Source organism: Phascolarctos cinereus, unplaced genomic scaffold, assembly GCF_003287225.1.
Source record: "Phascolarctos cinereus isolate Bilbo 61053 unplaced genomic scaffold, phaCin_HiC Scaffold_3;HRSCAF=262, whole genome shotgun sequence".
NCBI classification, from domain to species: Eukaryota; Metazoa; Chordata; class Mammalia; order Diprotodontia; family Phascolarctidae; genus Phascolarctos; species Phascolarctos cinereus.
In genome coordinates, this window is record NW_027555736.1 from 164,057,992 (window position 1) to 164,072,246 (window position 14,255).

General features: G+C 38.0%; 1 protein-coding gene across 8 annotated transcripts in view; it reads left to right on the forward strand.

Moving 5' to 3' along the window:
* The window catches only part of ATP8B4 (ATPase phospholipid transporting 8B4 (putative)), a 336,040-nt gene that overhangs the window by 253,979 nt on the left and 67,806 nt on the right, over positions 1-14,255 (forward strand). For all 8 annotated transcript variants that reach the window (XM_020978939.2, XM_020978874.2, XM_020978820.2 and 5 more), the window contains 3 exons: positions 1,400-1,515; positions 10,007-10,171; positions 12,927-13,038. In XM_020978939.2, the coding sequence (XP_020834598.1) occupies positions 1,400-1,515; positions 10,007-10,171; positions 12,927-13,038 (393 nt within the window). The remainder of the gene's footprint in view (positions 1-1,399; positions 1,516-10,006; positions 10,172-12,926; positions 13,039-14,255) is intronic.

The window sequence follows — 14,255 nt, forward strand, 5'->3', positions numbered from 1 at the left end:
CCTGGAGTCAGGAAGACTCATCGTTGTAAAGGCAAATCTGGCCTCAGACACTTAGTAGCTGTGTGACCCTGGCCAAGTCACTTAACCCTGTTGGCCTCAATTTTCTCATCTGTAAACTGAGCCGGAGAAGGAAATGGTAAACTACTCCAATATCTTTGCCAAGAAAACCCCAAATAGGATCACAAAGAGTTGTACGTGACTGAAAAAAAAAAACACTTTATAATTTTGTTGCCAACAGTGGCTAGGATAGTCTATTCTGGGATAAGACTTCCTACCCCTCACCCCACCCCTGTTCTTATCAGTTGTTGATATGGGACATCAACAATCTATATTTTTGCCTGTGTTGGGCTATAGTTATGCCTATCCATTTTCTTTTTCTTTTGTGATATCATTGTATATTTAAATCACCAGGCCACCTGGATCACTACTAGGCTAGGTAACCTAGGGCAAGGCATCTTGTGTCTTTTGACTAGTAAGGAGAGCAGCTTTATCGTAGCCTATATCTATGGTGTTATATATACAAGGGAGTCAGGCACATATTATTGAGCTCAAATTTGCAACCAGGACAAAAGACTTTACGCAGACAAGCATGTAACTTATTTAGGAATGCTAGGTAGGGAAAAGTCTTGTGTATTATCAGTAGATACTCGTTCTTGAGTCTAGAAAAAAGGGGTTACTACTAGGCAAAAAATATCTAGGCTAAATTTGGCTGATATATTTATGATTTAGGATCGAAGGGTCTTTAGACATTAAATAATGATACTCCAGATCAGATCAGAAGGATAATTTCTGGCTGATGGGATTAGTATGCAAAAACTTCATGTCTCAATGCTAAATGCTTTCTTGTAACTATGTTTATGGTTTCAACTGGATAGGAAACTCTCTGTGATGAAACTCCCTTCACCAATACAAATACCTGCTCTGCCACTTATCATTTTAGAGTGTTTGGAGTGGTAAGGTTAAACGATTTTTCCAGATGCTATGCCATAGTGTGTATCAGAGGCAAAACTTGAACCTGGGTCTTTCGAACTAAATTTTTGTTGTTGTTGTTGTTGTTGTTGTTGTTATTTTACGCAGTGGGGTTAAGTGGCTTGCCCAGGGTCACACAGCTAGTAAGTGTTATGTGTCTGAGGTCAGATTTGAACTCAGGTCCTCCTGAATCCAGGGCCGGTGCTCTATCCACTGAGCCAGCTAGCTGCCCCGTCTTTCTGACTAAATTAAAGTCATCTCTCAGTACTGCTCTATGATTGTGCATCTTGGAACACCAAATCAAAGGAAATGGTTCCTTGCTAGTATCAACTATAATGCCTCTTTGTCGGGGCCTACAGTCAACTTTGGTAAGGTTTGATTGAGTTAACATTACTCTGTCATAATACAATATTTCAAACTTTGCTTTTAGTTCAAAACCCAGAAGGACAGATAAAGCTATATTGTAAAGGAGCAGACACCATTCTGTTTGAAAAACTACATCCTTCCAATGAAGAACTTATGACACTGACATCAGATCATCTCAGTGTAAGTGCCTCATGTCTTCAGTCCAGTAAGGATGCTAATTTCCCATGCTTTCTGGATGTGGCTCACTTTTATGTATGACTTAGTAGATCTGTCTTGGGGAACTGGCTGAGGGGTTAACTTACTAGACCAGAGATAAGTGTCAGAGGTAGGGTCTGAACCAAGTATTTTTAGTCCTAAGCCCAGCACTCTATCTGTTGTGCTATGTTATCTATTCTCTGTCTGTCTGTCTGTCTCTCTATATATATGTCATCCATTGCCAGGGCCAAAAATTTCATTGTTTAGTGGCCAACCTATACACCTACACATATATGTAATGCACAATATATAACATATGGCATATCCATGTATATAGACATACATGTTTATATCTGTATGCATCTTTGTCTGTATGTGTGTATGTCTATATATGTCTATATGTCTATATATGTCTAAACACGCAATATTGCTGGGTTTGGAGCTAGTAAGATGGTTGGTTGGTTGCTGTTCTTTGCTCTTGAAGATATCACTCTGTTGGAGTCAAGGTACGGTGTATCTGACTGTGGCTGATCAGACCAATATGAGCTTGGAAGGCTCTTCCACTGGTCAGGCCCAGTAAGATAGCCCTGGCTCAAATCCTGTCTCTGACATTTACTAGATCTCTATCATAGTTAGGTTGTGACCTGCATTGGTGGAAAGAATTCTTATAATGGAAATTTGCTATACTGATTAAATATCAGGTCCTTTTATAGTCACATAGAGACACATGTAAATTATGTGATGAAATACACACACACATGTGAGGTCATCTGTCTGCCAGATTGTTGCCTGCAAAATACTTGCAGAGCTCATCACTCTGCTGTGAGCCTCAGGGAGGCTTGCCCTCAGTGGATTAGCCCATTTATACTTCATCACTTCCATAGATCCATGATCGCATATCTGTGGATATTGTCTCCTTAGATACAAATCATACAATCTACCCAAACCTACTCATTTAGGAATGTGATTCTGTACCATGCTTTTCCATAGGTCTTCTACAAAGAATCCACCCAGTGGGTTGGGAACACACTGGTTTTCATTTTGTATTTTTCTTCTTATTGCCTTATATAAGATTCTGCATGCCATAGGGCTTAATGAATGCTTGTTGGACTGGATTGGATTGGAGCTTCCCTTTAGGTCTTTGTAAACTTCAGGCATACCAATAGAACACTCAAGTTGTCAATCTTATTAACCTTCACATGGCCCATCTTCTTTTTTGATCACACATTTCCTTAATGATATCTCATATGCCAATTTTTGAGCACAACTCATAGTTGGAAATAGGGTACTACTTTGTGCCTACCACGCATTGCTCCATTGCCTTCTGGGTCACTTGCAACTATAATTTCTAAAAAATTGTGGTATTCCAAGACTTACGATCTTAGAGAATTCTGGGAGAACATTTGTATTGAAATAATATATTTTTGCACTGAGGAGCAACTTAGGGTCATTAAAAACACAACGTGATTTCCCAAATGCAATCCAATCCATCTTTCTTCCCATTCAATTATGGACTCACCCCATTATCTATATGCAATATATGTTCCAATTTTACGATATGGACATTAGGAATTTTTATCTATTTCATTTTTCCTTTATAGATTTTTAGGCAGAGTTCTTGTGTATAATCATGGATCTCATTGAAGAAATCCACTACTTGATGCTATCAGAATAATATCACCTGCCAATAGGCATACCTGGAAAACATCACCAATCTTTAGGTGAACCTTTCTATAGGGAACCTTTCTTTCCTTTAAGTGTTATGTAATACATTCTTTGTGACAAAGATGAGTTCTTTAGAGAATGTATGTCTCTGTGTTTTATGACTCAGTTGATGCTAACAGAGAGTCAAAGATGAAAGTTATTTCTACGTTTGCGTTTGTCAAGGACTCTTGGATGATCTTGGTATTTGTGTGAGAAAAACTGTTAAGGTTATGTTTTACTCTACCAATTCAAATGTTTTTTCACCTTCCTTCCTTCTTCTCTCCCCCTCCTTCCTTCTTTCTTTTATTTTTTTCTCCCTTCTTTTTTCCTTTTCTCCCTTTTCTCCTTCCCTTCTTTCCTTCCTTCTTTGCTTCCTTCCTTCCTTCCTTCCTTCCTTCCTTCCTTCCTTCCTTCCTTCCTTCCTTCCTTCCTTCCTTCCTTCCTTCCTTCCTTCCTTCCTTCCTTCCTTCCTTCTTTCTCAACAAGCAACAAACCCAGTAAGATATTGTATTCTCAGCACCTTTCAGGCACATATGGAATTGTAAAGATGTGACCTGCTCTAGGGAATTGTTTGAGAAAGCCTGACTATTCCCTCCCCACATTTTCATGGACATGCATGTAGATCTTTCTCATAAAGATTTTATTAAGATCAGAAAAGTAGGCATGTTAGCAGTTATTGATGTTCTTTTGATCGCCTTTATTGGGCAATAATATTGTTCATGATTTTTTTCCATTCCTTCCCTAAATTATCTTGTAATGTGATTCCTCAGTGATTTCCAGATTAGGCTACCTCTAGCGCAGCTTGCCTTTGTGTGTAAATGGCCTGGTCCAACTGATTTTCCTGATTTCATTTTTAAGCGCTCCTTTTCTTTGTTTCATGTTTGGATGAACAATCTGTAGAACTCCTCCATCAATACATATCTGGGATGCACATTACAGGCAGTAGTGAGCTGGGCCCAGAATTGATCAGGTGGCAGAAAATAGACTAGGTTGCCTTTGGGATATTATCAAGTACTCTTATTGACCACAAGTTTATCTCTGAAACAAAGGACTACATAATTCTTCAGGTAAGGTTGGATAGCCCTGTTAATCATTTCCTATTTATCTTGTATATAGCTTGTTTTGTAAAGGCTTGTTTGCATGTTGTCTTCCTCATTAGACTGTAAATTTCTTGAGGATAGGAACTGTCTTTTGCCTCTTTTTGTGTCCCTAGCACTTAACACAGTGCCCGGCATATAGTAGGTGCTTAATAAATGTTTATTGATTGATTAATAGCTGCCAGGCATATAGTACTATAATCTCTAAAAGGTTGAAGTTGAGTATCTCCCACATGGCATTGGAGAGGCACATGGAATTTACAGGCAAGCTTTAGCCCATTAAAAGTGAGTAGTTGCACAGAAGAAGTTATATAGGGTGTCACCAGGGAAATGTATCACTGGGAAAAAACATGGGCTATCTTTGGCACTGCTGATGGATAGCCCTAATATCCAGACAATGTATAGAGATCATGATGAAGGTCCACAGCTTGTTGGTTATATGCCATCTGGTGAACTTATGGGAGAAAATGGCATAGTCTGGGTAGGCATAGATAGGTCACAATATTTGTTATTGAAAGGAATACCAAAACTTGTAAGATCGTAGGTCCACTGAAATATTGGAATATAAGTGCCATTTTAAATTGCTTTGAATAGAACTCAATGGAATGAGCTATCCAAATGTAGGTTTTGTTCGGTCTGTGATGATTATAATAATAATTATAGAAATGTTGACAAGTTTGTTCCATTTTATGTCTTTTGTGAGTTCCAGGAGGCTCCATTTCTCCCTCTTCCCACTGGCAGGCTGCCTCAGACCACATCTGGTACCACCCATAGGGTACAAGCCAGACATGGCATCCAGCCAGGGGATATCACCACTCCCTCCCCTGCCAGAGTCCAACCCCAACCTTTCTGCCAATCTCTCCTTCGCTTTTTCCCCCTCCTGGATTGATGCTGAACCCTTAAACCCATCCCATGCTTTAGAGAATTCAGAATCCTTTCTCCTCCGACCCTGAGACCTACTATTCCATTGCTAATGGTGGTAGGCAGCTCTGGTGGGGCGGATGCCCTCATATAGCCCAGGGACTCCTGGGTCTTACCATAAGCATAACCTTCAGAACCTTCCATTTGCCTTGCAGCTGAATGCTCCTATATGTGTTGTTTTCTCCAATTATACTGTGAGCTCTTTGAGAGATAGAATTGTTTCTTCTCCTAAGTTTGTATCACCAGCATGTAATATAGTATTTGGCACACAGCACTTAATAAATTCTGTACAATGTGCTGGACTTGGAGTCAGGAAGACTTGAGTTTAAATGCTGCTTCAAATACTAACTTTGTGACCTTGAGTATGTCATTTACCTCTGTCTGCCTCAATTTCTCCATCTATAAAATGGAATAATAAGAGCACTGATGTCGCAAGTTTGTTGTGAGGATAAAATGAGATAGTATTTATAAAGCACTTTGTAAACCTTAGAGCACTATATGAATGTTAGCCATTATTCATTAATTTATTCATTCATCTATGAATGTTCTTAATGAGTTGTGACTCATTTGGTTATTATGACTAACCTTTCTTTAGATTTTGTACTTCTGCTATTTAATTAGGGGATCATGTCTGTAATAGTCAACCATCCTCTTCAGTAGTGCTTTACAAATGAGTTCCTATTGTAAACTCATGTACTTGGTTGCTGTAGTTTTTTTTTTTAAAGGAAATACATTATGTGCTGGCTTAGGGAATTTTGGGCCATGTTGACCCCTTATTGTGAAGACTTTTATATTGATTAAACTTTTGTAGGAAGTGGTAACAAGATAAATTTCATTTTTGCCTTTTTCCATTCCCACCTTTTGGTGTTGAAGGCTTATTTGAGTAGTGCTGATTGAAATTTTGGCAATTGTTCATGTTTTCTCATCTTTAGATTTTATTCTAATTTCATGTAGACTTTGACCTTTGTACTAACTAACCAAATGGTTGACTATACAGACAGCTGACTCTGATATGACTCCTACGTCAGTAACCAACTGCTTTATGCCTGGTAATATATAGGCAGTTTTATTTGCTGTGATGTGGCAGTGCTCACCATCTCTAGTACATTCCTCCTCTCTCCTGAAAATGTTTATGATACTTAGACTCCTGAGTACTTTAAGCCATTGGACCATGTATAGTTCTCAAGCTGGAGCCATATTTTCCAACATATTTTTCATCAACTTCCTCTCTGCACCAATTATTAATGCTAATATTGACTTGGTTTATCAAGGTCCTTATACAACTTCCCTATTCTCCACCATCTAGCTGTAAGTTGGAAATGTCATCCTGGCATTCTTTTTGCTTATACTCATTATGAACAGCATAAGGCAAGCTAATGAATCATTTCATGGAATGATATTTTTGTTGTCTTTGGACATAGCATGAAACTAACTGAGTCTAACTCCTTTGTTTCTCTAAGGAAAAGCTGTGAGATGTCTTTCCATTTACTGTCCCTTTGCCTTCAAGTTTCACTTATCACAAGAATTTCAGTATTGAGGTTGGTCAGTTCTTCCAAGGGTTGAAAAAACTGAGATTCTTCACATCTTCTGTCCCCTTAACCACTATGGCACTCATATTATTATGGAAGCAAACGTAGAATTGTAGAGAATCAAAGGCTATATTTTTCTTTGATTTGTAGATTGCCATAGCCAAAGAATGTATTGCTGGAATGAAGCCCCTCCATTCTTAGCTAGGTTAGCTCTCACACAGAAGAACTAGTCTTTTTCTGGAATTGTACTAAAAACTTTTCCAGTGTGGCAGACTACTACTCTAGCCTTTAAGAATAATGATGAAAGTGGCTTGTATGAGAGGCAGCATATAGTGATAGACAGCTGGCAATAGAATCAGGAAGACCTAGGTCAAATTCTGCCTGTCATACATACTGGTTGTGTGTTGCTGGGAATGCCACATAATCTCTCACGGCCCCAGGCAGCTCTCTAAAATTGTAAGCTATAGTAGTTGACCATATGGATTAGTAATGAATTCCTTACTTGGTAGTTCCTTACTCTGGCTTAAAGAGGAAAAAAAAAAGTTTCCATTTTATAGCAACTTAAAGTTTATGAAACATCGTTTCATTTGATCCTTACAACAGTCCTGTGAAGCAGGTGATGTACTACAGTAGAAAGAGAATTGGTTCTAGAATCAGAATATCTGGATTCAAATCCTGCTGTGATGCTTACTACCTGTCTGACTTTGGGTGAGTCACCTAACTTTCTTGGACTTCAGTTTCCTCATCCATAAAATGAGAGTATTTCACTAGATGACCTCTAAGTAGGTACCATTATTATTCCTATTTTAAGGATGGTGATACCTGTTCAGAAAGGTTATGCGTCTTACCCAGGGTCTCACACAGTTAGTACCTGTAATGGGATATGAATCCAAGCTTTCCTAATTCCAGTTTCAGCACTCCATTCACTACGAGAAGTCAGATTTGGACTCTGATGGAGATTAACCTTCCAAAATAGTCATGGACTTTCTCTGTTCCAGACTCTGGGATTCTTCTGGAGTAATCTAGAATTATCTTGGGAGATAAATTCTTTCCTATCCTCTGCTCTTGTGTGTTTGACCGTAAGCTCATCCAAAGAGGAACAGATGCAATAGAATGTGGTTTCCGCCCATACCTCCCAGCCCTCAGTAACTGAGCTTTTACAAGAGAATTCTGACAAGGCTGATTTGAACTGACAACTCTCATAGTATCCTCCCGCCTCACAAAAATAACTTTGCCGTGCTGTTGGGAAATTTCTGGAAGTAGTTTCTGGAATCACCTCCCTCCAGGGTTCTACTATGGACTGAATAGCAACTGTCTGTTCAGTCTCAATTATGGCTATAGTAATTTACTAAGTACTAATGTATTGCATACAGTACTTAGCAGGAGATTGAGTTAGCTCACCTCCTGAGTAGATGTTAGAAGTTTTTTTTTTTTAAATTCCTACATGAAAGAGGAAGAGACTATAAATGGAATTGAAAAGTATTCACTTTAAAAACTTGGAATTGAAGTGTATTTACCCTATTTGTTTTGAGTTCTGTTTTTAACCCAATATGAACTTTAAGGGAAAATGGATAAAGCTTTTATTTCCTTACTGATTTTTTGGGGGGGAGGGGACAGGGAGATTGCTTGTGTGTGTGTGTGTGTGTGTGTGTGTTTCAGGATTCATGCTTTTGTCAGGCCCTATATTTAATACAAAACATTCTCTGAATCTTTCAAAAACAAACAAATAAAAAACTGCCTGACTTTGAGTATAAAGAATGATGGCTTAGTAATATTGGTTACAAACATAGCTATTGTTTTTGTCTTTGCAATGGAGCTTTCTTGATTTTCTTTTAATCTTTTCCAGAAGGCCTACATTTTTTTATTAAAGAAAGTAGCATTGGAATCACAAGCATCAGATCTTTTCAACAGCTAAAATGTTGGTACCCTGAGTTTTCACATACTTATACATTAAAGTAAAAGAAACTTATCTTCATTATCCCCACATCTTGAAATTGAAAATGACTTATTTTCCAAGAAGGAACATTAATTTTTTAATTGCCCATTTGCTGTAACTCATTCTTGATCAGTTTTTATGGTTCTTTGTGGGTATTATATGTATTGTTTTTTTAATTAATTTATACAACAGACCTTGTTAAAATATTCATTTAAATTAAACATTTGTACTTAATGAAATAATGAAATAACTTAATTAGTCTCTTTGTAATGCCCTCACAGTTTGCTCAATGCTTTTGAGGACATAAGAAATGTTGTTATTGCCCAGTGGGATTGTAAGTCATAGGCAAGGATGTGTTTTTGCCAGTTAACTGGGCAAAGGCTCTAGTTACTGGGCAGGAACTAACCAGGTTTCTAGCCCATTAGGGATTCTAGACTGTGAACAACTTGAGAGGAGAGACTGGGTTTTTTTGTTTGTTTTGCTGGCCTTTTCTTTGTATCTCTAGTGCCTGGTACATTGTAGGCATTCAATAGATGCTTATTTATTTGACATGCCTTTTCTTGGTGGTCTCGCTGTTGGGCTTGTCAAATGTGACCATCATAACCAGAATACTACCCAAAGTCTAAAACCACTTAGTTGAGTTCTTTATTGTAGTCATCTGAGTGCACACACAGACACACACACATTGTGCGTACCATGGAGTGGAAAGGCCACAATATCTTTGTGCCTTTCTCATGTGTTGCTACATCTTTTTCCGCGTCTGCCCTCACGAGGCCACTGTTACATCAGTGCTCAGCTCCAGGGTGGTGACCCTGGGTGAGAGTGAGGCAGTACTGGAAGGAATTATTTATACTAGGAACTTGTTCTTTTGTACATCTTTCCTTTGTTCTGAGAGCAGTAGGGGCCCTTTCATTCAGGAGCAAGCTAGGGCTGGCAAGACATAAGCCTCTGTCTTCTCTTCATGGGAAAAAGAGCCCTAGCTAAGTGCTGTTCTATGGGTCAAACAAATGCAGAGTATGATGTTTTATCTCAAAATAATATCCCAAGGTAGGAACACAATTTGATGGCCTTCAGAACTGAATTGGTGAGCATAATAATTCACAGTATCTTCCTTGGAATCTTTACCTTTCTTGACAGTTTAAGTCCCTTAGAAATTTAAAAAAAAAGTAAAAAAACTTTCTCATTTCCGAAAAGAGCCTTGCTTGTATTTCAGGATTTGTTAAGCAGTGCTCTCTTTAAAATAGAAAATACTCTGACTGCCGTTTTCATTTGCCTGTCTTCTTTGGTAGGAATTTGGAGGTGAAGGACTTCGGACCTTGGCCATTGCATACAGAGACCTAAATGAAGAATACTTTAAAGAATGGTTTAAATTGCTGGAAGAGGCAAGCAGGGGACTTGATATGAGAGATGAACGTATTGCTGCAGCATATGAAGAGATTGAAAGAGATATGATGGTATGCGCTCAAAGATATTTTGGTATGAATTTTAAAATATGATACATGGATGAGCTGTTGAATAAATGATGCTGTAAAGAGCAGCTGTTGTTTTCAAACACTGAATCACGTTTTATATGTTGACTCTGAGTTTATTCTATATACAAATCTAGGGATAATTCTACCAGAACTGGCATAGACTTCCACTTATGCAATTAGAATTCCTAAAGAGTAGGCTATGTGGCAAACTCCTAACTCTTTGTGTACCATGGGAACATGCTGCCTTTCATAGGTCTAAGAAATTTGTCACGAGGCAGGACTGTGGTCCTGAACAACCTTGTGGGTCAGTCAGGTCTCTGTAGTGAGGAGAGGGTCTTGTCTGTTTCTACTAGGTTCTTTTGAAGCTCCACTTAGATCACATTTGGCCATACCTTTGGGCTTCTTGCTGCCCTTTGGAAAGTCCTTGAGTTTGGGTCTTGTTCAAATCACAGCCCGAACACTTACTAGCTATGTAACCACAGACAAATAATATGGAGTTTCCTTAAAGCATTCTCAGTTTCAGTTTCCTCACCAGCAAAATGGAATGGTTGTATTACCTTCCTTGTAGGGTTGCTGTGAGGAAAATCATTTATAAACTTTAAAGCACTTCTCTATCTGGGCTATTCTTATTTTCATCCCTAGGAGTCTGTGGATTTCTTCTTTTGTGCCTTGATATCTGTGCTAAGACCACTGTCTATAATTGAACCAATCCCCCTCCCTCCAAAGTTGGCAATGTCTAGGCAACTCAAATGTCAAGGAAAGTTAGTGTTTGACCTCCAGAGAAGAAGAAAGATGGCCCTTAAGCCTTCTTGGCATCATAGGGTATAAGAGATATATAGTTCCAGATTATTTTGAGAGATCTTGGGGTTATACCAATAACTATGTTCATGCCAATATCATACAATATTTCTCTTATGAGGTTCTGTAGGTTAAGCAACTGGTAAACAGTTGTTGCCCCACTTAGCTGACCTAAATCTAGGACTACCTCCCAAAACCTTTTCTGTCTCCCTTAGCATCAGTCAATCAATTCACATATAGTGCTTTAAAGTTTACAATGTACTTTGAATATGTTATCATTTTTGATGTTCTCAGCAACCTGCAATGCAAGTGATACAGGTATGATACCTTTTTTTTACAGATGAGGAAACTGAGGCCAGCAGTAGTTGGCAGGATATAGGACGTACTTAATAAATGCTTGTTGACTGACTGATTGAAGTGAGTTGCCCTGGTGTTATACAGCTAGAGATACAGGATCCCCTATATATCATCCTGACTCCAAGACTAGTGCTTTAGCTATCATGCCATGTTGCTTTTCATGGAATGTGATGGAAGGCATAGTTTGTTGATTTGGATTATCTATGTCAATGTCTCCCTCCATTAGGGTATATAATTGACTGATAGACTTTATGCTAGACCTTGCAAAGGCTAGACCTTGCATAATAATAAAATAATAATATTGCTCCCTTTGCCTATAATCTTATATTATTGGCTGCAGACTCCTTAGTTAGATTATGGAAACTTTAGACTATAGATTATAGAAAGATTGGATCCAGATTTGGAATCATAGACTTTTAGAGGCAGAAGGGAAGGTATACCTTAGGGTATATTTGGGTGCCAATAGTTGGGATCGACTAGACATGCTGACTGTATGACCACAGGGATATCATTTAATTTCTCAGTGCACCCCCCAGGCAAACTACATGAAAGAGGTAAGTTCTTAGACTTTTCCAAATTGCATGAAGAAAAGATGAAGTCAGGCCAACAGGCATAAAGATATAGACATATGCCACCAGGTTGGGAGCAGTGAGGAGGTATTGTGGCTGGATCCTTGGAGTAGAATTGGATAAACCTTTTGTCAAGAGAGATGGGAGTTGATATCTGAAGTTCAAAGTTAAGATCAGATTGAGGAGGCAGGATGGGGTAAAATTGGGTGTAGTACACAGTTTACCAATTACAAAAGCTAGATATAGTTTTTGATATATTCATGCTGGCATCATATATTAGATCTCTCTAGAGGTTCTGTACCTTAGGCCACTGCTAATCAGTTGTTGTCCCATTTAGTTGACGTATCTAGGACCATCTCCCACAACTTTTTCTATACCTGTCTCTCTTAGCATCAATTGATTAATCAATCCACAGTTATTAAGTGACTATTATATGCCAGGCACTGTGCCAAACTCTGAAGATAAGAAAAGAGGCAAAAAGTAGTCCTTGCTCTCTTGGAGCTTATAGTTTAATGGGGGAGACAACATGCAAACAAATATATACAATAGAAACTATTTACGGGATAAATAGATAATTAACAGAAGGAAGGTACTGGAATTAAGAGAGGTTGGGAAAGACTTGCTGTAGAAGGTGGCGCTTTAGCTGGAATTTATAGGAAGCTAAGGAGGTCAGTAGTCAGAGTGGAGGAAGAAGAGTGTTCCAGGCTTGGAGGACAGCCAGAGAAAGTGGTGGGAGCCTAGAGATGGAGTGTCTTGTTCTTTAAACAGCCAGGAGGCCAGTATCACTGGAGTGAAGAGTAGATTATGAAGGTTTTTGAATGCCAAAGAGAGCATTTTGGATTTGATTCTGGAGGCATCATATCTTTATCTGAGCAGCAGAATTTATAGAGGATGGTAGTCTACAACAGTGCATTTCTCTAATTTGCTGTGCCTTTGTTTGCCTTCCAAACTCTGCTATTGAGAATACCTATGCACTTCTGTTAATGTTGGGAATTTTCTCTTTTTCAATGCAGTTACTAGGTGCCACTGCGATAGAAGACAAATTACAAGATGGCGTTATTGAAACTATTGCTAGTTTATCACTCGCTAACATTAAGATCTGGGTCTTAACGGGAGACAAACAAGGTAATTTGAAAGGTTATCATATTGATATTTTTTGTACAGTGAAGGAAATTATTACAGTAAAACTTCTATTTGAGGAAAGCTAATTAAATAATTTTTCCTCTTTAGACTTTTTCCTATTAGAGTACTGAAAAAAATCTATTTTAATTCATATTTAATTAATTATCTCTTTATTTTGTTTCTCTATTTAATAAATATTTATTTAATTAATTCCTTTCAGGAAACCAGAAAATTTAATTAACTAGAACCTTCATTCTATAAGAACTCTGTTCAGTTATGGTTTTCATTACAATTAAATTAAGTAGCTTGTTTTATTTTCTTACTTAAAAGATTATTTAGTCATATATAGATCATTGGATTAGAAGTTAGGAGGCCTGAGTTGTGGTTTTTGATGGAACAGCTATGTGGCCTGGTACAAAGCCTCTAACTTCTGTTTCTGTTTCCATAAAGTGAGGTGACTGAAATGGTCTTTAAGGTTTCATCTAGCTCTATCTGCTGGGTGGTGCAGTAGATAGAGTGCTGGCCCTGGAGTCAGGAAGACTCATCTTCCCAAGTTCAGATCTGACATCAGAAACTTACTAGCTGTTTGACCCTGAGCAAGTCACTTAATCTTAGTTGCCTCAGTTTCCTCATCTATAAAATAAGCTAGAGAAGGAAATGAAAAAATACTCCAATATCTTTGAACAGCAACAAACTAGCTCTATTGTGCTATAATTCTAAATTGGGAATCTTATTAGGTGCAATTTGAGAGGAGGTAGGGAATAAAAAGCAGTGTGGCATAGAGGATAAGCCTTGGAATTAGGAAAATGTGGGTTAAATCCACTTTTGACAAATACCAGCTGCATGACCATGGGAGTATCATTTAATTTCTCAGTACCCTAGACAATCTCAAAGAACTGTAAATAACAGACAAATTACTAATCTTTATCAGTTGAGAGTTTACACACTGGGGGTACAATAAACTGATAAATCATAGGTCTAGAGCCAGGGGTGGGGAACCTGCAGCCTTGAGGCCACGTTCCACTGGCAGATTTTAATAAAATATATATAATTTATCTATATACCTATATATAATTAATTATATAATTAATATATTATAACTTAATATAACACACTATATTTGATATAGTATATAAAGCTTATATATAAGATTATACACATATAGTGTATATTCATGCAGTGAAACTGTTTATGGAACAGATACATGTTATTAAGCAAAA